At 36.8% G+C, this 27,899-nt stretch overlaps 1 protein-coding gene across 3 annotated transcripts in view; it reads right to left on the reverse strand.

The window, feature by feature from the left end:
- Positions 1-27,899, reverse strand: part of fgf12a (fibroblast growth factor 12a) — a 237,657-nt gene that overhangs the window by 140,034 nt on the left and 69,724 nt on the right. Inside the window, exons 1-2 of one of the 3 annotated variants that reach the window (XM_059563955.1) lie at positions 1,397-2,314; positions 680-727 (exon numbers count right to left, since the gene is read on the reverse strand). The exons of the other annotated variants lie outside the window; for them this stretch is intronic. Of the exons in view, the coding sequence (XP_059419938.1) occupies positions 680-727; positions 1,397-1,592 (244 nt within the window). The 5' untranslated portion in view covers positions 1,593-2,314. Of the gene's footprint in view, positions 1-679; positions 728-1,396; positions 2,315-27,899 lie in introns of those variants that run through there. 3 annotated transcript variants of the gene reach the window in all.

A 27,899-nucleotide genomic window follows, 5' to 3' on the forward strand; every position in this document is an offset into this window, starting at 1 on the left:
TTACCTCCTCACATGTGAGTTTGTGAGATAAATGTACATGCATTTTTCTACTCATACTGTATAGGAATGTATGCACTCATGTGGATTTAAGCCTGTGTGCACCTGGATATATGCATGAGATAATGCATGTCATATGTTCATCAAAACTGCATATTTTCCCCTTACAAATATTATTCAGTTGAACCATACAAGTTCCATATGTCCCCATTCCAGAAACAGAAACAGTTAAAATCAGCTGTGTTGGTAAATTATGTCATTATCATGAAATTGTGAATGGTAACCACGACTACTTAAATCACCACAACTGACAGAAGAAACACAACACATCAGCAGCACAGACCAAAAAGAAGCCTAACTGCACGGAAACAAGACGGAGGGGACAGAGCACACATAATAATGGGTACAGAAACATAATAAATGTAGAGAGACCAAAAAGGTATCAGAGGGGAGGAAAGAAGGAAAAAATAAAAAAGGAAGAAAGAGACAAAGAGGAAAAGCGTACAAAATACTGTACATAAAAATAATACAAATAGGGAGAGATAGAACAATATTCGGAGGCATACTACAAGGACAAGACAGACATTGGCGACTGCCGTTAGACAGGAGCTAGTCCCCATGAGCACAAAATGGGGTGCGTAATTGGAAGACACAGCTTGAGGATGGAGGCTGAGTTACTGACCTAGCCTGATGCCCTTACGGGACACCTGTGGAGGTTTCGAGGGCGCATCTTACGGGGGAGAAGGAAAAACAACATTTTTACAGACAAATCCTTCAGAAACAGCCATCAAATAACTGATCATATGTTGGGAAGGGGGGATGTGCTTGTTCTACATGATGAGAAAGTGTTTTGAAGGAGGAAGAGAGGACAACTGTGTAATTATATATATACATAATTTCATACACTTCGTGCCACTTTATGTGAGTCAAAAAAGGACAAAAGAGTGATTCAGTTGGCAGTGAGACCACGTCCATCAAAAAAACTAAGTATACAACCCCTCCCTATACTGCAGTAAAATTCTCTGTTGGAAAATCCATCTTAAACTGGTAGCTGTGGTTTCTAGCTGGAGTGAGTATTAAGCTGCTCTCTTGTTTGTCCCTGGTTTAAGATAATTCTGTCATATTACAAAACACAGCTTCCAGTTTAAACTGGATCTTCCATCAGTGAACCATTTAATCTAAGAAATCCCTGATGCGCTGCATTGCAAATAAAAAAATAAATAAAAAATAATAATAATAAATAATAATAATGTTATATATATATATATATATATATATATATATATATATATAAAGATAATTGAGGATGTATGTTCCTCCAGCAGCGCTTTAGACAGACTGCAGCAGAGGCTTCGGGTGGGGGCTTCGGGTGGGGGCTGAAAAAGCATCCAGCACTGACCTGGTCGCCGGCGAACAGGTATTTTCTTGCCGCTGCAGAAGCGGACTTTACTGAAGACCCCCAGGAAATGTCGCTTGCAGAGAGAGCGGGGGTCTTTGCTGGGACTGGGTCGGCGTTTAGAGGTAGATACCCGATCGCTGTTGGATTCCCGCGCCTGGCGTTTTTGTCGGATCAGAGAACTGGCGATCGCGGCCATCTCGAGTATTCAGTTAAACGAGCTGTTCGACGATTGCAGCCGTTAACGCAATAAATGGGAATAATAAATTAACAAAACTGTATTCTCTGCGCAAAATTAGCCCAAAATCTCATTCCGATTACTTGCGAAAAATCCAGAGGATCCTGTGCATTGGAACTGATATCTCATCCTCTTCTCAGATTATCTACCCAGACGGCTGTGAGTCTCACGATAACATAAAGCACATTTTCCGTTCTCCATATTAGAAGCAACACATAAAAACACATAGATAATAACAACAATAAAATAAAAAAACAACATTTAAAAAGACGTCCAATGTTAACATGGGTAACCTGTCACGCAGGTATTCCAGGTACGAAGACAGCAGACGCGTAATTCCTATTTCAAGCGACTACATGATCCACATGTCTAGTTCATTCCAGATAACTTTGCATGAATCCGGATAATAAATGGAGTCCGTGACAAGAAAGCGCGTTCTCAGGCTCTAGGCTTATGAGTGACGCACGCACAACTTCACGGAACATCTGGGCTCTCTTGATTATTTTTCAGCTCTTCATAATACTTCCGATAGAGTTCATTGCATTGTTGTTCACGTCGAAATTTCTTATTTTATTCAAAACGAGTTGTAATTTAAAGGTCAGATACAGCGAGAACACTTTGAATCCTTACGAAGCTGTCGAAGGAATGTTGCAACTCAAACAGACTCAGACAGTGAGCCAGTGAATGGGGTGTAGCTACTAGTCTCTCTCTCTCTCTCTCTCTCTCTCTCTCTCTCTCTCTCTCTCTCTCTCTCTCTCTCTCTCTCTCTCTCTCTCTACACAATCATACGTGATTGAGGTTTGTATGAGGAATTCGCAGGGTTAAACAAGAGCAAGTGAAGGAGATAGAAAATATTCATTGGGAGAGGAGGATTGTCCAACATATGATGACCGGCTCATCCTTTATGTGTGGCACATTCCGTAAATAATTATCTCATTTCAAATTCTTACGGTGGCCGATGGAGCTCAACGCGCTGCAAATAGAAAAAAAAAAAAAAAAAAAAAAAACTCTTCAAATTAAGAAACCAACTTAAACAATTTGACAACATATGCGCTGCAAATGCTCACAGCACATTATATAATTTATATGTCTGTCCATCTGTTTACCACACAGATTAAAATACACCATAATGACACAGATCCCCCTTCTGCTTTTCACTGTTTTATGGTTCAGCGTATTTTGATGATAGTGTGGCAGCTCATTATATTAAGGTCTGGCTGACACAATCTATTAACCGCCCACTCTGCAATTGAGTATATAATTTTTTACCAATTAACTGTTGCACAAAACTACATTTCAAGAACTGAAATTTGCAAAACCTAAATTTCCGAACTGCTATCCCATCTGGCGGGACTGTATTTTCTAACTAATAATAAAATATACACATCTAATCTAAAATATATTGTAGGTAATACTGTAGAATGCTGCTTTTGTGTCTGAACTAAGATAATCAATTTAAGTAACTATGATATAGTAACAAGATAATAGTCTTATAGAAATGTTTTATGTTATAGTGCTGCAGTATTCTACTAACTAGTTTAAACTGCTACAGAGGTGTAATGTTCTACTTTAACAATTAATGCATTAACACAACACCTCCCCTTTAGAGATGCAGATGTAACTACCACAGTTATAACACCACAATGCTGCATTTGTGTCATGCACTGTGCCTTACAATATGGAATACCAAACCTGACCTGATAAATTGGAGTCCCATGGAGCAGATCCAGAAGGATACAAAAGAGGAGCTACGACAATGAAGGACGAGAGAGGACCAGGCCTGGATTTCGTTTTGGTTTTGTTTGTGCACGGCAGTCGTCCTTGAGGGGCTGTCGTGCTGTTTTGTGTTTATTTTGTTATTAAAGTGTTATTTAAATGGGGAGGAGCAGGTAACGGGGGAATCCTGCCAGCTGCCCGAAACAGGAGGAACCGTCACCATCCATCGGGCGTCGAGTGTCGTGCCGTCTACCGAGGGATATCCAGTGCCGCCGCCAGGCATTTACATTTACATTTATTCATTTAGCTGACGCTTTTATCCAAAGCGACTTACAATTGCTATATATGTCAGAGTTCGCACGCCTCTGGAGCAACTAGGGGTTAAGTGTCTTGCTCAGGGACACATTGGTGTTGCACAGTGGATTCGAACCCGGGTCTCTCACACCAAAGGCATGTGACTTATCACATAGGCACCATGGAAGAGTTCACCCAGCTGGTGGAGGGCCGGGCGGCAGTGTGTCTAGGAACCGGAACAATTTTATTTATTTTTTTCTCCTCTCTTGTCTCTGTTGCTCCTCATTCTTCCGTCTCCTTTTCTCTCTCCTCGTCTGTCTGTCCTTACCCCCAGGTACCCGTGGCCACAGTGAGCGGTTCCCCCGGAGGGAGTAGAGCGCAGTCTCGGGATTACCCCCCGGCCTGCGAGGGGTGATGAGGTATGTGACGAGTGGGGTGGGGCTGAGAGGCGTGGGAACGGAGCAAGGCCAGTGGAGTGATTGGAAATGAGCGACACCTGTGCCACTCACCGGTCTCGAGTCCCACGGAGGAGATCCGGAAGGATACAAAAGAGGAGCTATGACAGTGAAGGATGAGAGAGGACCAGGCCAGGATTTTATTTTGTGTTTTGGTTGTGCACGACAGTCGTCCGTGAGGGGCAGTTGCGCTGTTTGGTGTTTATTTTATTATTAAAGTGGTATTTAAATGATTGCCGGTTCCTGCCTGCTTCTTCCCGTGACTAAGGTTTTTATATCATTACGCACACACACACACACACACACACACACAGACACGAAAACAGACACATGAAAAGTGGGGACATCTCATAGGCGTAATGGTTTTTATACTGTACAAACTGTATATTCTATGGCCCTACATCAACCCTACACCTAACCCTAACAGGAAACTTTGTGCATTGTTACTTTAAAAAAAAACTCATTCTGTATGGTTTATAAGCGTTTTGAAAAATAGGGACATGGGTTATATCCTCATAAGTCACCCTCTCCTTGTAATATCTGTGTCATACCCATGTCATTATACAGAGTTGTGTCCTGATATGTCACAAAAACAAGAGCACACACACACACACACACACACACACACACACACACACACACACACACACATATATATATATATATATATATATATATATATATATATATACAATTATTTATGTATATATTTTAAAAAAAATCGCATTTCTTTTTTATGTATGTATTTATACATTTATTTATTTCCACATTTATTTATTAATTTATTTCTACACTTTTATTTATTTATTTATTTTTTCTAATTTATTTATTTCTGCATGTCTTGACCTTGGGGTAATGAGGAGGGCATGTTTTACCTCAGGAATAGTAATCTAATCAGAGTAGGCTAAGTTGTAAGCTTTGAGGCCACAGTGACACCTAGTGGTGCCCAAACCAAATACTAGAAATGATTTTGTCAGGTTTGGCATTCCACAATGCAGTGGGTGGATCACATGGCTCTGACACGAAAAGCTCTTGTGCAAAATAGCAGCATTTAAGATTCATTCTGGAAGTGTGCTCTTTCATCCTTTTCTAAATTTAATGTGGGACTAAGAATGCACTTCCAGCTGTCTCCTAGCATCAACATTAGTACCATGCCATTTAAGTATAGCTGCACTTCGATGCTCTTCTAATTAATGGTACTTGGTGTGAATTAACAATCTTCCAAATACTATGGAGAATCTGGTAACAAAATTAGAAGAAATTAGAAGACTTTTGTAACATAAATTCTCTGACACAAAAGCAGTTCCTTATGCAATTCTAGAATGATAACAGTTTTCCCTAAAACCTCAACTATAATTGATTGTCAGCAAGTGTTCAGGGCAGGGTTACTTGACAGACCATGACAATGCACCTATAACCTAAATTCATTAATGATCTTCAAATCTGTACTCAGTGACAATCACATCACGCCATTTGCCAAGTAAAAACTGCCCCACATCCAGTGATTTCGGCCATGGCCCTTCAAAATGCCTGTCTATGTTCCTGATTGCACGTGGCTTTGCTGAAAAACAGCAAACATTTAATGATGTAGTATTTCTGTTACATGACAAGTGCAGTGATGTTACATTAGACAAAGCTCAGACCAAAACCAACACTTATATTATAAAAATGATTTTGAGTTACTTCCAGCTTAACATACTGAATGGTATTTTAAGAGATGTAGTAAACAGAATATATTAATTTACCATGTTAAAAAATATACAAATTAAGGTATACCAACTGCAGAGACTGAACGTGAGATATAACTGACCGCATCATTGAATAAATTAGTTAATTAAGAATCACTTATCTAAGTATGGTCATAAATTACAATGCAGTACAATATTCCAAATCCAATAATGTATTAAAGACATCTTTCAGATAAATACATATTGTTCATATTATGGAAATGCAAAAAAAAAAAAAAATCCCTCTTATCAGCCTATATCAATATTTTGTTGTGTTGAGAGTGTGTTGCATTATGTACTTCCATTAGCTGAACCAGCACTATGCGTTTAAATGATCAAATCATTGTATTGCTAATGTTTTTATGCCCACTACATAACATGCAAACATCAACACAATGATCCAAAGGGCAGAGACCAAGCACTTTACAATGCTCAAATGTTTAAACAGCATGAATCAAATATACTTGTATTGCATGTTCACAATACCGTCCTATGCAAAATGTCCATCATTTGCAAGATATGGCAAATCTTCCTGTTATTACACTTATTTTGAATGACACTTCACCAAATTCAACAAAGGAGTGACAATCATTACATATGGTGATTTGTGCATTATGCCTGAACATGCTCCTCAGAACACCTGTCCTGGTTTTAAAACCCAATTTAGTCATGGGACCATATGCAACCAAAATATGAGGAGTGAAGCACCCCTGTGATAAAGCACAAAGTGTTTTACATCAGTGACCTGATGTAACATATTGTATAAAACTGAGTATTCCATAGTCTTGGCATATTACAACATATGTAATACATACCAAAATGAATAAATAAATAAATAAATAACAGAGTCACAATATGCTTTGAATCTTCATTTTTATCTAAAACATTTTAATGTGGGAGAGACAATACAACATTTAATTTACATTTGTTTGGTTAAAAATAATATAATATTGCATTTTAAACTTTTTTATTTTACAATAAATAATTGCTTGTGAGGAAAAATGCTACATTATTGTATTATAATGCATATTTGAATTGAGTTCAATGTTTCTGTTTCTTGTGCTCTTTGATACACAATCCATTCAAAGCAGTAAAAAAATAAAATACATAAAAAAGAAAATAAAAATGCATAAGAGATTGTATGTGTTACTGATCTTCTGTGCACAGTTAAGTTTCCTGCAAAATAATGGAAAAAAGAAAAAGGTGTATAGGTCAGCAGAGGCTTTATGAAGCTGAAGCCCAATGAAGTGAAGGATTACACAGCACAAGCATAACAGTTAGCAGGGCCTGCCCGTAGCATAGGCAATGTAGGCCAACCTGATCTCATAAAAATATGTAACTCTGTTCACTTTTTGTGCAACACCGTTTTTACGTACCTTACTGCACATTTCGCCGCAATTTCAAAGACAAATTTCCACTGAGTGGTACTAAAACACTGGTTCAATTTGTGAACCCTGGCACGATTGTGGCGGTTCACAATTCAAATATCTGGGGACTGAGCTAAAATTGAATGCTCTATTATGTTGGATATATTCCCTACACAAAACCCAACATTAAACCTACCCAATAGTGTTAACAAATGCAAAATTGATATATAAACGCATTTGTTGATGCAACCGTGTAATTTGAAATTCCATATATGCAGATTTGGACTGCTTTGCCGAACCGTGGTAACACTGTAGGCTACGTTTCTGTACATTTCTGTACTCCATGAGCTACTGTACAAACCTGCCACCTAGGAAAACCCATTGATATGAAGCTGAAATGTGTGACGCTAACATCCTAAAGCATCATTTTTCAGATCTCCCAGCATATTAATATTGTTTTGAAGTCATAGCATGATATTCTTCAAGTAATTGTGAAATAAGAAATAATCAATAATATATATAAAGTAAATCTGTGTGAAAAGGAATAATAGGTGTCAGAGTTTTACTGCCTCTAGTGCTTTTGGAAACTGCAGTGACATGTACTTATCGGTACGCATTTTGCGTCTCGCTAAAAAGTGCACCCAGGTACATTTATGCAATTTGACCAGGTAGACATAGGTAGTTGTCTAGGGCGCAAAATCACTGGGGGGCGCCGCAAGAAAGGATTTATATATTTATTTATTTTTGGCCAGAACCTTTTGTGACCAAAACTCGTCTACACCCTTATATTAAGCAAAGTAATTTCTGAAAGTAAATTCTGACAATAACAATTTTAGTACTAATCAATCATCAAACTGATTAAATAATGTAAGAATAAAATACAATTTACATCAATGAAAAATGAAAAAAAGATTTGACAGCATTTCATGTAGGACGAATTAAAACACTTTTGCTTTCTTAGCAGAAAAATATCAATATAGAGGTAAAATTAACAGTTTAATGACTGTGTATTAGCCCATGATGTTTATGTAGTATTTTGAAATAGCATTTTTAAAACATCTTAACTGGCAACACTGACACCATGGAATGTTTTTGCTCGAGTTAACTGCTTATTTAATTTTACTCTATTTTCTTTCTTTCTTAAAAAAACAAAAAACAAAAAAAAACCTTCTCTAATTTTGTTTTAATATCAATTACATTACTGCTTGCTTTTAATTCACCAAAGTGTGTTTAAATGTCTTTTAAAAAAGACCACAACTAGGACTATAATCTAGCATTCATAAAATGAAATGATTAAGTTTAAGTATGTAATTTTCCACTGTATGTATGCACAAAATTGAAAAGAAAAATATGGGTATGCTAATTAAACTAACTAACTAGCTAGCCAGCTGGCTAATATTTACAAATAAATTACAAAATGTATTATGATATGATTACAAGGTCAGAAATGTGAGCACAAGTTACTCTGGTTGAGGTGAGTGTCAACTGTAGCAGAGTTGGGAGCGATGCGGAATTGAGTTGTTGTCCAGGGTGCTGAATGACGTACAGGAGCTCCCTGTCCTGGAGGACACCCCAGCTCTTTTGCTGGTGGCTGTTTTAGAAAGCTCATCTCACCTCAGCTGAGCTCGGGACGCGTCTATCTTCCGTAGCTTCGCATACCGCATTTGCTGCATATACATCAATCGTTTCCTACATTCACCCTGCATTCTTTGTTCAAAAGAAAAGTCCTTGACACGAATTTCGGCTCAAAATTGCTTGTACTTGCAGAAGCGGTCGTGCTCATGACCATGATGATGTGTTTCGTGTCATAAGGTGTGAGATGGAATGACATGAGTGGTCGGAAGAAGAAGTCGCATGAGCCCTCACAAACAAGTTAGCACAAATGCGTGCAGTGGGAACGCATTGTACCTCAGACACGGAAGAGCGCGGTTAAGTTGGTTTTGTTTTCGATATTCGTGACACATTCAGCGGTAAACGCCAATAACTCCAAAACGAATTGCCCTAAAAAAATCTAAACAGTGTGACCGCCAAAAGGGCAAAGCTGATCACGTTTCACAGCCTTCTTTTTCTATATTTTCCCTCGATATAATAAGCACGGCCCCGTGCAAGCCGTCGCAATGTGCAGAAAGCCGGGAGAGAACGCTCTCAGCAGAGCCCTCAGTTAGGGACCGTGGGGAAAGTGCAAACTTTCTTCGTTTTTTGCTATAGCTCAGTAGGCGGTGTTTTGTAATAGTTTTTTTAGTTAAAGGGCATATAGACATGATAACAGTGTCAATCAATAGTGGGGAACCGTGGACGTTTTTCACAACCTCTTTTTTGCCCCTACTGGTAGAAAAGGGAATTGCATGTCCAAATTTAACCTTCTTTTTGTAATAACTTTCTACAGCAGGGAGACAGAGATATGAAACTACTGTCAATCAATAGAGGGAGAGAGTGGAAATTTTTCACAACCTTTAATTTTACCCCAAGTGGCTGATTAGGGAACTGCATGTCCAAAATTAACCTTCTTTTTGTAATAACTTTCTACAGCAGTGAGACAGAGACATGAAACCAGTGTCAATCAATAGAGGGGGACAGTGGACATTTTTCACAACCTTTCTTTTTACCCCTACTGGTAGAAAATGGAATTGCATGTCCAAATTTAACCTTCTTTTTGTAATATCTTTCTACAGCAGGGAGACAGAGACATGAAACCACTGTCAATCAATACAGGGAGAGAGTGGACATTTTTCACAACCTTTCATTTTACCCCAAGTGGCTGATTAGGGAACTGCATGTCCAAAATTAACCTTCTTTTTGTAATAACTTTCTACAGCAGCGAGACAGAGACATGAAACCAGTGTCAATCAATAGTGAGGGACAGTGGACATTTTTCAGAACCTTTCCTTTTACCCCTACTGGTAGAATAGGGAATTCCATGTCCAAAATTAACCTTATTTTTGTAATAACGTTCTACAGCAGGGACACAGAGACATGAAACCAGTTCAAATCAATAAAGGGAGAGAGTGGACATTTTTAACAACCTTTAATTTTACCCCTAGTGGCTGATTAGGGAATTGCATGTCCAAAATTAACTGCCTTTTTGTAATAACTTTCTTAAGCAGGGAGACAGAGACATGAAACCAGTGCGAATCAGTAGAGAGAGAGAGTGGAAATTTTTCACTTCATTTCATTTTACCCCAAGTGGCTGATTAGGGAATTGCATGTCCAAAATATCCTTTTTGTAATAACTTTCTACAGCAGGGAGACAGAGACATGAATCCAGAGTCAAATCAGTGGAGAGAGAGAGTGGACATTTTTCACAACCTTTTTACCCCTACTGGTAGAAAAGGGAATTGAGTGTCCAAAATTAACCTTATTTTTGTAATAACATTCTCCAGCAGGGACACAGAGACATGAAACCAGTTCAAATCAATAGAGGGAGAGAGTGGACCCTTTTCACAACCTTTCTTTTTACCCCTACTGGCAGAAAAGGGAATTGCATGTCCAAAATTAACCTTCTTTTTGTAATAACGTTCTACAGCAAGGACACAGAGACATGAAACCAGTTCAAATCAATAGAGGGAGAGAGAGGACATTTTTCACAACCTTTCTTTTTACCCCTACTGTTAGAAGAGGGAATTGCATGTCCAAAATTAACCTTCTTTTTGTAATAACTTTCTACAGCAGGGAGACAGAGACTCGAAACCAGTGTCAATCAATAGAGGGGGACAGTGGACATTTTTCACAACCTTTCTTTTTACCCCTACTGGTAGAAAATGGAATTGCATGTCCAAATTTAACCTTCTTTTTGTAATATCTTTCTACAGCAGGGAGACAGAGACATGAAACCACTGTCAATCAATACAGGGAGAGAGTGGACATTTTTCACAACCTTTCATTTTACCCCAAGTGGCTGATTAGGGAACTGCATGTCCAAAATTAACCTTCTTTTTGTAATAACTTTCTACAGCAGCGAGACAGAGACATGAAACCAGTGTCAATCAATAGTGAGGGACAGTGGACATTTTTCAGAACCTTTCCTTTTACCCCTACTGGTAGAATAGGGAATTCCATGTCCAAAATTAACCTTATTTTTGTAATAACGTTCTACAGCAGGGACACAGAGACATGAAACCAGTTCAAATCAATAAAGGGAGAGAGTGGACATTTTTAACAACCTTTAATTTTACCCCTAGTGGCTGATTAGGGAATTGCATGTCCAAAATTAACTGCTTTTTTGTAATAACTTTCTTAAGCAGGGAGACAGAGACATGAAACCAGTGCGAATCAGTAGAGAGAGAGAGTGGAAATTTTTCACTTCATTTCATTTTACCCCAAGTGGCTGATTAGGGAATTGCATGTCCAAAATATCCTTTTTGTAATAACTTTCTACAGCAGGGAGACAGAGACATGAATCCAGAGTCAAATCAGTGGAGAGAGAGAGTGGACATTTTTCACAACCTTTTTACCCCTACTGGTAGAAAAGGGAATTGAGTGTCCAAAATTAACCTTATTTTTGTAATAACATTCTCCAGCAGGGACACAGAGACATGAAACCAGTTCAAATCAATAGAGGGAGAGAGTGGACCCTTTTCACAACCTTTCTTTTTACCCCTACTGGCAGAAAAGGGAATTGCATGTCCAAAATTAACCTTCTTTTTGTAATAACGTTCTACAGCAAGGACACAGAGACATGAAACCAGTTCAAATCAATAGAGGGAGAGAGAGGACATTTTTCACAACCTTTCTTTTTACCCCTACTGTTAGAAGAGGGAATTGCATGTCCAAAATTAACCTTCTTTTTGTAATAACTTTCTATAGCAGGGAGACAGAGACATGAAACCACTGTCAATCAATAAAAGGAGAGAGTGGACATTTTTCACATCCTTTCTTTTTACACCTACTGGTAGAAAAGGGAATTGCATGTACAAATTTAACCTTTTTTTGTAATAACTTTCTACAGCAGTAAGACAGATACATGAAACCAGTGTCAATCAATAGACGGGGACAGTGGACATTTTTCACAACCTTTCTTTTTACCCCTGCTGGTAGAAAAGGGAACTGCATGTCCAAAATTAACCTTCTTTTTGTAATAACTTTCTATAGCAGGGAGACAGAGACATGAAACCACTGTCAATCAATAAAAGGAGAGAGTGGACATTTTTCACATCCTTTCTTTTTACACCTACTGGTAGAAAAGGGAATTGCATGTACAAATTTAACCTTTTTTTTGTAATAACTTTCTACAGCAGTAAGACAGATACATGAAACCAGTGTCAATCAATAGACGGGGACAGTGGGCATTTTTCACAACCTTTCTTTTTACCCCTGCTGGTACAAAAGGGAACTGCATGTCCAAAATTAACCTTCTTTTTGTAATAACTTTCTACAGCAGGGAGACAGAGACATGAAACCACTGTCAATCAATAGAACGAGAGAGTGGACATTTTTCACAACCTTTCTTTTTACCCCTACTGGTAGAAAAGGGAATTACATGTCCAAATTAACCTTCTTTTTGTAATAACTTTCTACAGCAGGGAGACAGAGACATGAAACCAGTGTTAATCAATAGACAGGGACAGTGGACATTTTTCACAACCTTTATTTTTACCCCTGCTGGTAGAAAAGGGAACTACATGTCCAAAATTAACCTTCTTTTTGTAATAACTTTCTATAGCAGGGAGACAGAGACATGAAACCACTGTCAATCAATGGAACGAGAGAGTGGACATTTTTCACAACCTTTCTTTTTACCCCTACTGGTAGAAAAGAGAATTAGATGTCCAAAATTAGCTTTCTTTTTGTAATAACTTTCTACAGCAGGGAGACAGAGACATGAAACCACTGTCAATCAATAGAAGGAGAGAGTGGACATTTTCCACAACCTTTCTTTTTACACCTACTGGTAGAAAAGGGAATTGGATGTCCAAAATTAACCTTCTTCTTGTAATAACTTTCTACAACAGGGAGACAGAGACATGAAACCAGTGTCTATCAATAGAGGGAGACAGTGGACATTTTTCACAACCTTTCATTTTACCCCAAGTGGCTGATTAGGGAACTGCATGTCCAAAATTAACCTTCTTTCTGTAATAACTTTCTACAGCAGGGAGACAGAGACATGGAACCAGTGCCAATCAATAGAGGGGGATAGTGGACATTTTTCACAACCTTTCTTTTTACCCCTACTGGTAGGAAAGAAAAATGACTTTTCTTCAACAGTTTTGTTTCAACATACCGGTTGATCAAAACATACTTTAACATTATGACAGAAATTTTTATTTAGTTTTATTCATTTACTTTTAGTAGTTTTTTTTTTTTGCAACACAACATTATTTGTATTTATTTATTTATTATCTATAATAAATTTATTTTATTAATTAGATAATTTATTATTATTTATTTATTATATATATATATATATATATATATATATATATATATATATATATATATATATACATTACTCTTTTTTCTATTTTATTAAAAGGTTTTTAGAAGTAAATCAATAACTATTAACATTTTACAATATTTAAAGTCTAACACATATAAAAGCTAAAAACTATTGAATAAAAACCAAGAAAGAGCTTAATTGGAGAAAAACAGGTGTTTGGCAGTAACATTAAAGTTACAAACAGATTTTAAGATTTTGAAATCATGTGCCTCAAACTTATGGGACATATCTAATCAAAATGTAGCTATGTAAGAGAGAGGGACACATTAATATTTCCTGTTCATAAATGTAGGGGTGTAGTTAAAATCAATCTCGGCCAATACAGCAAAACATTTGCAAATTTACAAATAAAATATAAAAGATAAACACACACACACACACACACACACACACACACACACACACACATATATATATATATATATATATATATATATATATATATATATATATATATATATATATATATATTTATATTCGAACATCACTATTTAAAAAAAAATCCAAAATTTGTTTTTAAATTAAAAAATTATTTAACATTTAAAAATTATTTTATAACATGAAATTTAGAGGTTACGGTTCGGGGCAGCCACCAGCCATTGGAAAGTACCCAAAAAATTATAATTATGATACAGTTTTAAGTTTACTGATATTTTACATTTTATGGGGGGTTTAAATAAATAACACAAGGATCTTGGTAAATATCTAATGTTTGAATACTTAAATGCATTTTTCAATTGTTTTTTGGTTTTGGGACATTACTTGGCACCAATTCTGTGCTGCTCATATTCATATCAGACATTTAAGTTGACAGATGAAGGCTGTGATACTGTAGTTGTTCACTAGATGGATTCTAGAAGATACAATGACCAACAAATACATAAATTATGTTAGTATGTACTGTAAGTATAGTATTATTACTGCACTACTAGATCATTAAAATAATTTAAATAATGTTTTTACAAAATTACTAAGTTTTGGTAGTATTTTAAAAATAGGTCTAATTTGTTAACACTATTTAATGCATTACTATACATTAACTGAATATGAACAATATATATTTTTGGAGCATTTATCAATCTTTTAATGTTTTAATGTTACTTGATTTATTTTTCTTCATGTTGATCCACGGTACATTAACTGATGTTAACAGATACACAACTGAAAGTTAATAATGTATTTTTAGTATGTAATTATAGAATTAATACTATAAAACATATTGTTCAAGTTAACATGCACAGTTAAGTACTGTTAACATATTAAAGGAACATTCCACTTTTTTGGAAATGGGCTCATTCTCAAACTCCCAGTTTATACCATTTTTGAATCCATTCAGCCGATCTCAGGTTTTTGAGACCAGCAGCATGGCATTCAGAAATGACCAAAGAGTATGGATATTTTTCCTATTTAAAACTTTCCTCTTTTGTAGTTATATTGTGTACTAAGACCGGTGGAAAATGTCAAGTTGTGATTTTCTAGGCCGATATGATTAAAAACTATACTCATTCCGGTGTAATAATCAGGGAACGGTGCAGCCATAACATGAGCGCAGCAGTCGCAGTGATATCACTGCAGTAAAACTCAACTTATTAACTCTGGGGGAGTTGGAGAATGAGCATATTTCCAAAAACGGGGAGTGTTCCTTTAAACCTTATTGTAAACCATTATTAAAGGTTTATATTTTGTTGTCTGTGTGCATGGTGTTTAACCATTTCATTGCTGTAACCCTGTAACCTGCTGTAAACCAGACTGCCAAACGGTTAATATCAATGCATGCACACCTCTTTCCCAATGACACTAGAGGATGGTGGTTGCACTAGTGACTTGGGCTCGTCATTGCAGCTTGAAACATTTTGTACTTTAATTTAGTAATGGCATTTTCCACCAGGGAGATGTAAAAGCAGTGTCAGTTAATAGAGGCGGACAGTGATCAACTTACACAACCTCACATTTAATCCTTACTGTTGCACAAGGTAGTTGCATTTACAAATTGTACCTTATTTACATCCTGACAATTACGAAATTTATGTAATGCAGAATGATCCTGTTAATACTGTAAACTAATTTGAAACGACAACAGCCAACAGTACAATAGCCTTTTTGACTGAACTTGTATTTATACACTGATCAAAAATTTATACTGATTTTAAAATTTACTGATTTTAACATTTATATGGAGCTGATCAAAACAAAAACAACAACAAAAAAACATTCAAGAGTAAACAATATATTTTAACACCTACACTTGTAAAGTACTTTTTACTTATAGAAAACACACAATCACTTTCTCGTCTTCCATTTTTGTACCTCTTTTTAATTCATTCCGAGACAGACAGAGTGGTACCATTTTTTACAGTTGCTGCACTGAATCTAGTGGAATCTAGTGGAAATAAAAATTGTCACAAGTAAACTTAATTTTTAATTATATTGAACATATGTTACGTTCGGGAACCCAGGGAAACACAGGAGACGAGAGATCCAAACGCACTGTGAGTTTAATGGGTAATCCAAATTCAGAATCCAAAAAGCAGGGGTCAAAACCAAAAATCCATCCAAACAAACAAACAGGAATAGGAACAGGAATAGAACTTGAAACTCGGAAGGCAAGGAAACTGGGTGACGGAAAGAAAGGACTCCATGAAAAACAAACAGAAACAGACCGGTTAATATAGGCAGGGTAATGACTATCAAGTGAAGACACCTGAGTGCAATTAACAGGAGTGCAATTACTGTGATGAAGGGACAAGGCTTTGTGGGAATTGTAGTGCCTGCGGTGAGGTGCCTATGGGGAAGTGAGACCACTAGCGGAGACTCAGGGAAACAGAGACCAGACAGCGTGACAACATATTAAGTTAAATATAAACTGTAATTCATTCTTTTATTACTCCATTATTAAGATATTAATTGTAATTTCAGCTTAAAATCATCAAATTGAAATATAGACAATTGAACAAACAGTAAAAATAATAAAACCTTTTGATCTGTATTGACCTAATACAAAATACTACTTAATATTTGATGTAAAGTCATTTCTGTATTAACTGCATACCAATTATCGGCATAATAATTATCTATTTAGTTGAAATAATTTAACATTTCAGCTCTACAGATTGTATAATACCTCATCTTCATGGGGAAGTTGTGGCCTAGTCCCAACTGCTCCCCGGGCGCTGCAGCATAAATGGCTGCCCACTGCTCCGGTGTGTGTTCATGGTGTGTGTGTGTGCACTTTGGATGGGTTAAATGCAGAGCACAAATTCTGAGTATGGGCTGAATGTCATGTCACTTCACTAATTACTAATTTCTCAATGAAGGAGCCATGCTTCCAACTGGACACTCTTTTCCACACAGGGAGCAATGCTGTTTGGGGTTAAATACTGAAAATACAATATCACAAATCAAAGTTTTATTTTAACCATTTGGTCAGACAGACAGACAGACCGACCAGTGTATCGACAAACAGATAGACAGACAGACATACACTAACCTGAAGGATTATTAGGAACACCATACTAATACTGTGTTTGACCCCCTTTCGCCTTCAGAACTGCCTTAATTCTATGTTGCATTGATTCAATAAGGTGCTGAAAGCATTCTTTAGAAATGTTGGCCCATATTGATAGGATAGCATCTTAGAGATTTGTGGGATGCACATACAGGGCACGAAGCTCCCGTTCCACCACATCCCAAAGATGCTCTATTGGGTTAAGATCTGGTGACTTTGGGGCCATTTTAGTACAGTGAACTCATTGTCATGTTCAAGAAACCAATTTGAAATGATTCGAGCTTTGTGACATGGTGCATTATCCTGCTGGAAGTAACCAGCAGAGGATGGGTACATGGTGGTCATAAAGGGATGGACATGGTCAGAAACAATGCTCAGGTAGGCTGTGGCATTTAAACGATGCCCAATTGGCACTAAGGGGCCTAAAGTGTGCAAAGAAAACATCCCCCACACCTTTACACCAACACCACCAGCCTGCACAGTGGTAACAAGGCATGATGGATCCATGTTCTCATTCTGTTTATGCCAAATTCTGACTCTACCATCTAAATACCATCATAAATATAAAATAGGTACATATAACAGTGTTCTTTATAAGTGGATAGCATGTTCTATCCACTGAATCAGAAAGATGTATTTTAATGTTGTCTCATAACATTTTTTTTCAGGTACCTTTATTTGTAATTGAATAGACATAAAACCATACATTGTTGACAAGGATTGTGCTATATGTAGTGAAGTGAAGTAAAGCAACATGATGGTGAAGTATAATAATAACAAATACTTGGAATTTGTGGAGTTTATCCCATCCACATGCACCTGGCATACACTTTGTATATTTACACAAAACTCCTGTCATTGTGTCAACAGTGTATGGTTTATGTCTATCCTTTATGTTTTCGTAAACATAATGAACTCTTAACTCTACTTATCACAATTTGTTAGTTTGGACTTAGTCTGTCTTTCATACTTTGTCATTTGACCTATATTTTGTCTCACATTTTGATTACATAAGTTCACCTGTGGTGTTGCTAATTATTTCATTTGTTCTGTCTAGTTACGTTCTTGTCCTTTTAGTTTGACTTTGTCGGGTAATTTTTTTGACCTCATGACTGCTATCTGTGGATACCCTTTTCCTATGTCATGTGGAATAAATACCTTCTGAATCTTCTCCTATGTGCACCTTTTTCTACAACCTAGCTTCAGTGTGAAACTACAAAATATAAGGTTCTTTAAAAGTTTAAGATCTTAAGAACTACCATCACCATATTTCAAGTGAAAACACTTTATTAGTAATATGTAGTAACCAAACCACAATAAAATAAAATAACTATTCAGTCATGCAAATTAAATACATGAAATTAATTAAAATAATTAGTAACACTATATTTCAGGGTCTATTAACCAGTTGCTTATAAGTATGCATATTTATAGAATATTAGCCATTTATTAGTAGTAAGCACATATTAACAGAGGTGTAAAATACTTGAGTCATTTTACTTGATTACTGTACTTAAGGATTATTTTGGGGGATTTGTACTTTACTCAAATACATTTTAAACTGACTACTTGTACTTTTTCTTGTTTACATTTCTGTGGAAAAAAACAGTGCTTTTTACTCCTTACAATTTTATTTAATCTTGAAAAGTACATTATATTTTTATTTTATCTTATGCACATTAAATATGGTAAACAGAAAGTCAAACGTGTGTGCCTGACGTGGGAACTAATAATCATTGTTTTCATGCATCAAACACACACATTTCTACATTAATTATTACTTTTGTCAGGTAAATGTCTGGATTCAAAAGTTCACCATCAAATCTGAGGGAGCAATATTGAGGTAGCAAAGTTGCGTTTCCCCCACAAAAAAAGTTTATTCCTTATTTGTTCTGTTTTGATAGAGCCATTAGCTATGATAAACTGAATGCACAAAATAGTGCAAATAAAATCTGTGATGAGAATTTAAATACTATTAATATTTTTGTGGGATTTTTTTCTCATTAATCTAGTAACAAATAACAATTTATCAATATTTGCTAGGAAAAACTACTGTATAAATGCCCTAAATAAAAATTGTAAAGATTAATTGTTCTTTTAGACAGTGACGCTGAATAGACAACACAAATAAAGTGGACTTTAAACATTTTGTATGTATTAATTCTATGACTCTCCTCATTAATTGAACACATTCTTGTTTTCTGTTTGGAATATATTTCTAGCCTCTCTATCACATCTTGCTCTTCTGTCACAGTCTTGTGTCTTTCTGTCACTGTTTTCTGTGAGTGTTGTGTTTGTTTGGTGCCATGTGCTCTCTCCTGTCTTTTTTTGACCCCACCCATCTTGTTACCTCATTATTGTTTAGTTGCTCCACCTGTGTTTCTCAATTGCTCCCGGACTCATTACCTTCACTCTGCACAGCTGTTTCATCCACTCACACACTTACACACACACCTGGTGCCCATTGTCAATGAGTATATATTCTCCACTCTCACACCACTCTGTCAGGCAGTATTAATTGTGTAATGTAAATTGTGATTTGTAAGTGTTCCTGGATACTCGTGTTTTTGCATCTTGGCTGCGTCTGCTCTTGTCTTCATGATTTGTTTCTGTTTTGTTTTGCCTTGTTGGCCTTTTAGTTCTCATTTATTAAAAAGTAATTTCTTCCCTGCACTTGGACCCAGACCCTGTTCTTTCCACTGCTCCGTTTCTACCACGCCCTGACATCTTCAAAGGGATAGTTCACCCATAAATGAAAATTCTATCACCATTTACTGACCTCTGTCATCCCAGATATTTATGACTTTCTTTCTTCACATGAACACAAGCAAATAATTTTTATTTTTATTTTGAACATGCAATTCTCTAATCAGCCACTGAAAGGTTAAAATGAAAGGTTGTGAAAAATGTCCACTCTCTCCCTCTATTGATTGACACTGGTTTCATGTCTCTATCTTCCTGCTGTAGAAAGTTACTACAAAAATAATTCTTCAGGACATCTGAACTCCATTGTGAAGCCTCAGAATATAACGCACGAGTCATATGAAAAAATATCCATTCTCTCTCTATATAGATTGACAGTGGTTTCATGTCTCTGTGTCCCTGCTGTAGAAAGTTATTACAAAGAGAATGTTAATTTTGGACATACAATTCCCTTTTATACCAGTAGGGTTAAAAAGAAAGGTTGTGAAAAATGTCCACTGTCCCCCTCTATAGATTGACACTGGTTTCATGTCTCTGTCTCCCTGCTTAAGAAAGTTATTACAAAAAGAAGGTTAATTTTGGACATGCAATTCCCTTTCCTACCAGTAGGGGTAAAATGAAAGGTTGTGAAAAATGTCCACTGTCCCCCTCTATAGATTGACACTGGTTTCATGTCTCTGTCTCCCTGGTTAAAAAAAGTTATTACAAAAAGAAGGTTAATTTTTGTACATGCAATTCCCTTTCCTACCAGTGGGGGTAAAAAGAAAGGTTATGAAAAATGTCCACTCTCTCCCTCTATTGATTGACAGTGGTTTCATGTCTCTGTCTCCCTGCTGTAGAAAGTTATTACAAAAAGAAGGTTAAATTTGGACATGCAATTCCCTTATCTACCAGTAGGGGTCAAAAGAAAGGTTGTGAAAAATGTCTACTCTCTCCTTCTATTGATTGACAGTGGTTTCATGTCTCTGTCTCCCTGCTGTAGAAGGTTATTACAAAAAAAAAGTTAAATTTGGACATGCAATTCCCTTTTCTACCAGTAGGGGTACAAAAAAGGTTGTGAAAAATGTCCACTGTCCCCCTCTATTGATTGACAGTGGTTTCATGTCTCTGTCTCCCTGCTGTAGAAAGTTATTACAAAAAGAAGGTTAATTTTGGACATGCAATTCCCTAATCAGCCACTTGGGGTAAAATGAAAGGATGTGAAAAATATCCACTCTCTCCTTCTATTGATTGACACTGGTTTAATGTGCCTATCTTCCTGTTGTAGAAAGTTATTACAAAAAGGGGATTAATTTTGGACATGCAATTCCCTTTCCTAGCAGTAGGGGTAAAAAGAAAGGTTGTGAAAAATGTCCACTTTCCCCCTCTATAGATTGACACTGGTTTCATGTCTCTGTCTCCCTGCTGTAGAAAGTTATTACAAAAAGAAGGTTAATTTTGGACATCCAATTCCCTTTTCTACCAGTAGGGGTAAAAAGAAAGGTTGTGAAAAATGTCCACTGTCCCCGTCTATTGATTGACACTGGTTTCATGTATCTGTCTCACTGCTGTAGAAAGTTATTACAAAAAGAAGGTTAAATTGGACATGCGATTCCCTTTTTTACCAGTAGGAGTAAAAAGAAAGGTTGTGAAAAATGTCCACTGTCCCCCTCAATTGATTGACACTGGTTTCATGTCTCTGTCTACCTGCTGTAGAAAGTTATTACAAAAAGAAGGTTAATTTTGGACATCCAATTCCCTTTTCTACCAGTAGGGGTAAAAAGAAAGGTTGTGAAAAATGTCCACTGTCCCCCTCTATTGATTGACACTGGTTTCATGTCTCTGACTCACTGCTGTAGAAAGTTATTACAAAAAGAAGGTTAATTTTGGACATGCAGTTCCCTAATCAGCCACTTGGGGAAAAATGAAAGGTTGTGAAAAATATCCACTGTCTCCCTCTATTGATAGACACTGGTTTCATGTCTCTGTCTCCCTGCTGTAGAAAGTTATTACAAAAAGAAGGTTAATTTTGGACATCCAATTCCCTTTTCTACCAGTAGGGGTAAAAAGAAAGGTTGTGAAAAATGTCCACTCTCTCCTTCTATTGATTGTCAGTGGTTTCATGTCTCTGTCTCCCTGCTGTAGAAAGTTATTACAAAAAGAAAGTTTGTGAAAAATGTCCACTGGTCCCCTTTATTGATTGACACAGGTTTCATGTCTCTGTCTCACTGCTGTAGAAAGTTATTACAAAAAGAAGGTTAAATTGGACATGCGATTCCCTTTTTTACCAGTAGGAGTAAAAAGAAAGGTTGTGAAAAATGTCCACTGTCCCCCTCTATTGATTGACAGTGGTTTCATGTCTCTGTCTCCCTGCTGTAGAAAGTTATTACAAAAAGAAGGTTAATTTTGGACATCCAATTCCCTTTTCTACCAGTAGGGGTAAAAAGAAAGGTTGTGAAAAATGTCCACTGTCCCTGTCTATTGATTGACACTGGTTTCATGTATCGGTCTCACTGCTGTAGAAAGTTATTACAAAAAGGAGGTTAAATTTGGACATGTAATTCCCTTTTCTACCAGTAGGGGTAAAAAGAAAGGTTGTGAAAAATGTCCACTGTCCCCCTCTATTGATCGACACTGGTTTCATGTCTCTGACTCACTGCTGTAGAAAGTTAATACAAAAAGAAGGTTAATTTTGGACATGCAGTTCCCTAATCAGCCACTTGGGGAAAAATGAAAGGTTGTGAAAAATATCCACTGTCTCCCTCTATTGATAGACACTGGTTTCATGTCTCTGTCTCCCTGCTGTAGAAAGTTATTACAAAAAGAAGGTTAATTTTGGACATCCAATTCCCTTTTCTACCAGTAGGGGTAAAAAGAAAGGTTGTGAAAAATGTCCACTCTCTCCTTCTATTGATTGTCAGTGGTTTCATGTCTCTGTCTCCCTGCTGTAGAAAGTTATTACAAAAAGAAAGTTACATTTGGACATGCAATTCTATTTTCTACCAGTAAGGGTAAAAAAAAGGTTGTGAAAAATGTCCACTGTCCCCCTCTATTGATTCACACTGGTTTCATGTCTCTGTCTCACTGCTATAGAAAGTTATTACAAAAAGGAAGTTAATTTTGGACATGCAATTCCCTTTTCTACCAGTAGGGGCAAAAAGTAAGGTTGTGAAAAATGTCCACTGGTCCCCTTTATTGATTGACACAGGTTTCATGTCTCTGTCTCACTGCTGTAGAAAGTTATTACAAAAAGAATGTTAAATTGGACATGCAATTCCCTTTTCTACCAGTAGGGGTAAAAAGAAAGGTTGCGAAAAATGTCCACTGTCCCCCACTATTGATTGACACTGGTTTAATGTATCTGTCTCTTTGCTATAGAAAGTTATTACAAAAAGAAGGTTAATTTTGGACATGCAATCCTCTTATCAGCCACTTGGGGTAAAATGAAAGGATGTGAAAAATATCCACTCTCTCCTTCTATTGATTGACACTGGTTTCATGTGTCTTTTTTCCTGCTGTAGAAAGTTATTACAAAAAGGAGGTTAATTTTGGACATCCAATTCCCTTTTCTACCAGTAGGGCTAAAAAGAAAGGTTGTGAAAAATGTCCACTGTCCCCCTCTATTGATTGACACTGGTTTCATGTCTCTGACTCACTGCTGTAGAAAGTTATTACAAAAAGAAGGTTATATTTGGACATGTAATTCCCTTTTCTACCAGTAGAGGTAAAAAGAAAGGTTGTGAAAAATGTCCACTGTTCCCCTCTATTGATTGACACTGGTTTCATGTCTCTGACTTACTGCTGTAGAAAGTTATTACAAAAAGAATGTTAATTTTGGACATGCAGTTCCCTAATCAGCCACTTGGGGAAAAATGAAAGGTTGTGAAAAATATCCACTGTCTCCCTCTATTGATAGACACTGGTTTCATGTCTCTGTCTCCCTGCTGTAGAAAGTTATTACAAAAAGAAGGTTAATTTTGGACATCCAATTCCCTTTTCTACCAGTAGGGGTAAAAAGAAAGGTTGTGAAAAATGTCCACTCTCTCCTTCTATTGATTGTCAGTGGTTTCATGTCTCTGTCTCCCTGCTGTAGAAAGTTATTACAAAAAGAAAGTTAAATTTGGACATGCAATTCTATGTTCTACCAGTAAGGGTAAAAAAAAGGTTGTGAAAAATGTCCACTGTCCCCCTCTATTGATTCACACTGGTTTCATGTCTCTGTCTCACTGCTATAGAAAGTTATTACAAAAAGGAAGTTAATTTTGGACATGCAATTCCCTTTTCTACCAGTAGGGGCAAAAAGCAAGGTTGTGAAAAATGTCCACTTGTCCCCTTTATTGATTGACACAGGTTTCATGTCTCTGTCTCACTGCTGTAGAAAGTTATTACAAAAAGAATGTTAAATTGGACATGCAATTCCCTTTTCTACCAGTAAGGGTAAAAAGAAAGGTTGTGAAAAATGTCCACTGTCCCCGTCTATTGATTGACACTGGTTTCATGTATCTGTCTCAAAGCTGTAGAAAGTTATTACAAAAAGAAGGTTACATTTGGACATGTAATTCCCTTTTCTACCAGTAGGGGTAAAAAGAAAGGTTGTGAAAAATGTCCACTGTCCCCGTCTATTGATTGACACTGGTTTCATGTATCTGTCTCACTGCTGTAGAAAGTTATTACAAAAAGAAGGTTAAATTTGGACATGTAATTCCCTTTTCTACCAGTAGGGGTAAAAAGAAAGGTTGTGAAAAATGTCCACTGTCCCCCTCTATTGATTGACACTGGTTTCATGTCTCTGACTCACTGCTGTAGAAAGTTATTACAAAAAGAATGTTAATTTTGGACATGCAGTTCCCTAATCAGCCACTTGGGGAAAAATGAAAGGTTGTGAAAAATATCCACTGTCTCCCTCTATTGATAGACACTGGTTTCATGTCTCTGTCTCCCTGCTGTAGAAAGTTATTACAAAAAGAAGGTTAATTTTGGACATCCAATTCCCTTTTCTACCAGTAGGGGTAAAAAGAAAGGTTGTGAAAAATGTCCACTCTCTCCTTCTATTGATTGTCAGTGGTTTCATGTCTCTGTCTCCCTGCTGTAGAAAGTTATTACAAAAAGAAAGTTATATTTGGACATGCAATTCTATGTTCTACCAGTAAGGGTAAAAAAAAGGTTGTGAAAAATGTCCACTGCCCCCCTCTATTGATTCACACTGGTTTCATGTCTCTGTCTCACTGCTATAGAAAGTTATTACAAAAAGGAAGTTAATTTTGGACATGCAATTCCCTTTTCTACCAGTAGGGGCAAAAAGCAAGGTTGTGAAAAATGTCCACTGGTCCCCTTTATTGATTGACACAGGTTTCATGTCTCTGTCTCACTGCTGTAGAAAGTTATTACAAAAAGAATGTTAAATTGGACATGCAATTCCCTTTTCTACCAGTAGGGGTAAAAAGAAAGGTTGTGAAAAATGTCCACTGTCCCCCACTATTGATTGACACTGGTTTAATGTATCTGTCTCTTTGCTATAGAAAGTTATTACAAAAAGAAGGTTAATTTTGGACATGCAATTCCCTTATAAGCCACTTGGGGTAAAATGAAAGGATGTGAAAAATATCCACTCTCTCCTTCTATTGATTGACACTGGTTTCATGTGTCTGTCTTCCTGCTGTAGAAAGTTATTACAAAAAGAAGGTTAATTTTGGACATGCAATTCCTTTTCCTAGCAGTAGAGGTAAAAAGAAAGGTTGTGAAAAATGTCCACTCTCTCCCTCTATTGATTGAAACTGGTTTCATGTCTCTGTCTCACTGCTGCAGAAAGTTAATACAAAAAGAAGGTTAATTTTGGACATGCAATTCCCTAATCAGCCACTTGGGGTAAAATGAAAGGATGTGAAAAATATCCACTCTCTCCTTCTATTGATTGACACTGGTTTAATGTGCTTATCTTCCTGCTGTAGAAAGTTATTACAAAAATGGGGTTAATTTTGGACATGCAATTCCCTTTCCTAGCAGTAGGGGTAAAAAGAAAGGTTGTGAAAAATGTCCACTGTCCCCCTCTATAGATTGACACTGGTTTCATGTCTCTGTCTCCCTGCTGTAGAAAGTTATTACAAAAAGGAGGTTAATTTTGGACATGCAATTTCCTTTCCCAGCAGTAGGGGTAAAAAGAAAGGTTGTGAAAAATGTCCACTGTCCCCCTCTATTGATTGACACTGGTTTCATGTCTCTGTCTCCCTGCTGTAGAAAGTTATTACAAAAAGGAGGTTAATTTTGGACATGCAATTCTTTTTTCTACCAGTAGGGGTAAAAAGAAAGGTTGTGAAAAATGTCCACTGTCCCCCACTATTGATTGACACTGGTTTCATTTATCTGTCTCTTTGCTGTAGAAAGTTATTACAAAACGAAAGTTAATTTTGGACATGCAATTCCCTTATCAGCCACTTGGGGTAAAATCAAAGGATGTGAAAAATATCCACTCTCTCCTTCTATTGATTGACACTGGTTTCATGTGTCCGTCTTCCTGCTGTAGAAAGTTATTACAAAAAGAAGTTTAATTTTGGACATGCAATTCCTTTTCCTAGCAGTAGGGGTAAAAAGAAAGGTTGTGAAAAATGTCCACTCTCTCCCTCTATTGATTGAACTGGTTTCATGTCTCTGTCTCACTGCTGCAGAAAATTATTACAAAAAGAAGGTTAATTTTGGACATGCAATTCCCCAATCAGACACTTGGGGTAAAATGAAAGGATGTGAAAAATATCCACTCTCTCCTTCTATTGATTGACACTGGTTTAATGTGTCTATCTTCCTGCTGTAGAAAGTTATTGCAAAAAGGGGGTTAATTTTGGACATGCAATTCCCTTTCCTAGCAGTAGGGATAAAAAGAAAGGTTGTGAAAAATGTCCACTGTCCCCCTCTATAGATTGACACTGGTTTCATGTCTCTGTCTCCCTGCTGTAGAAAGTTATTACAAAAAGGAGGATAATTTTGGACATGCAATTCCCTTATCAGCCACTTGGGGTAAAATGAAAGGTTGTGAAAACTGTCAACTCTCCCCCTCTACTGATTGACACTTGTTTCATGTCTCTGTCTCCCTGCTGTAGAAAGTTATTACAAAAAGGATATTTTTAACATGCAATTCCCTAATCAGCTACTAGGGGTAAAATGAAAGGTTGTGAAAATGTCCACTCTTTCCCTCTATTGATTGACACTGGTTTCATGTCTCTGTCTCCCTGCTGTAGAAAGTTATTACAAAAAGAAGGTTAATTTAGGACATGCGATTCCCTTTTTTACCAGTAGGAGTAAAAATAAAGGTTGTGAAAAACGTCCACTGTCCCACTCTATTGATTGACACTGGTTTCAGGTCTCTGTCTCACTGCTGTAGAAAGTTATTACAAAAAGAAGCTTCATTTTGGACATGTAATTCCCTAATCAGCCACTTGGGGTAAAATGAAAGGATGTGAAAAATGTCCACTCTCTCCTTCTATTGATTCACACTGGTTTCATGTCTTTATCTTCCTGCTGTAGAAAGTTATTACAAAAAGAATGTTAATTTTGGACATGCAATTCCCTTTTCTACCAGTAGGAGTAAAAAGAAAGGTTGTGAAAAATGTCCACTGTCCCCTTTATTGATTGCCACGGGTCTCATGTCTCTATCTTCCTGCTGAAGAAAGTTACTACAAAAAGAAGGTTTTTCTACCAGTAGGGGTAAAAAGAAAGGTTTTGAAAAATTTCCACTCTCTCCCTCTATTGATTTGAACTGGTTTCATGTCTTTGTGTCACTGCTGTAGAAAGTAATTACAAAAAGAAGCATCATTTTGGACATGCAATTCCCTTTTCTACCAATAGGAGTAAAAAGAAAGGTTGTGCAAAATGTCCACCGTCCCCCACTATTGATTGACGCTGGTTTCATGTATCTGTCTCACTGCCGTAGAAAGTTATTACAAAAAAGGTTAATTTTGGACATGCAATTCACTAATCAGCCACTTGGGGTAAAATGAAAGGATGTGAAAAATTTCCACTCTCTCACTCTATTGAGTGATACTGGTTTCATCTCTATATCTTCCTGCCGAAGAAAGTTATTACAAAAAAGGTTAAT

The sequence above is a fragment of the Carassius carassius genome, chromosome 12 (genome assembly GCF_963082965.1).
Source record: "Carassius carassius chromosome 12, fCarCar2.1, whole genome shotgun sequence".
Taxonomy (NCBI): Eukaryota; Metazoa; Chordata; class Actinopteri; order Cypriniformes; family Cyprinidae; genus Carassius; species Carassius carassius.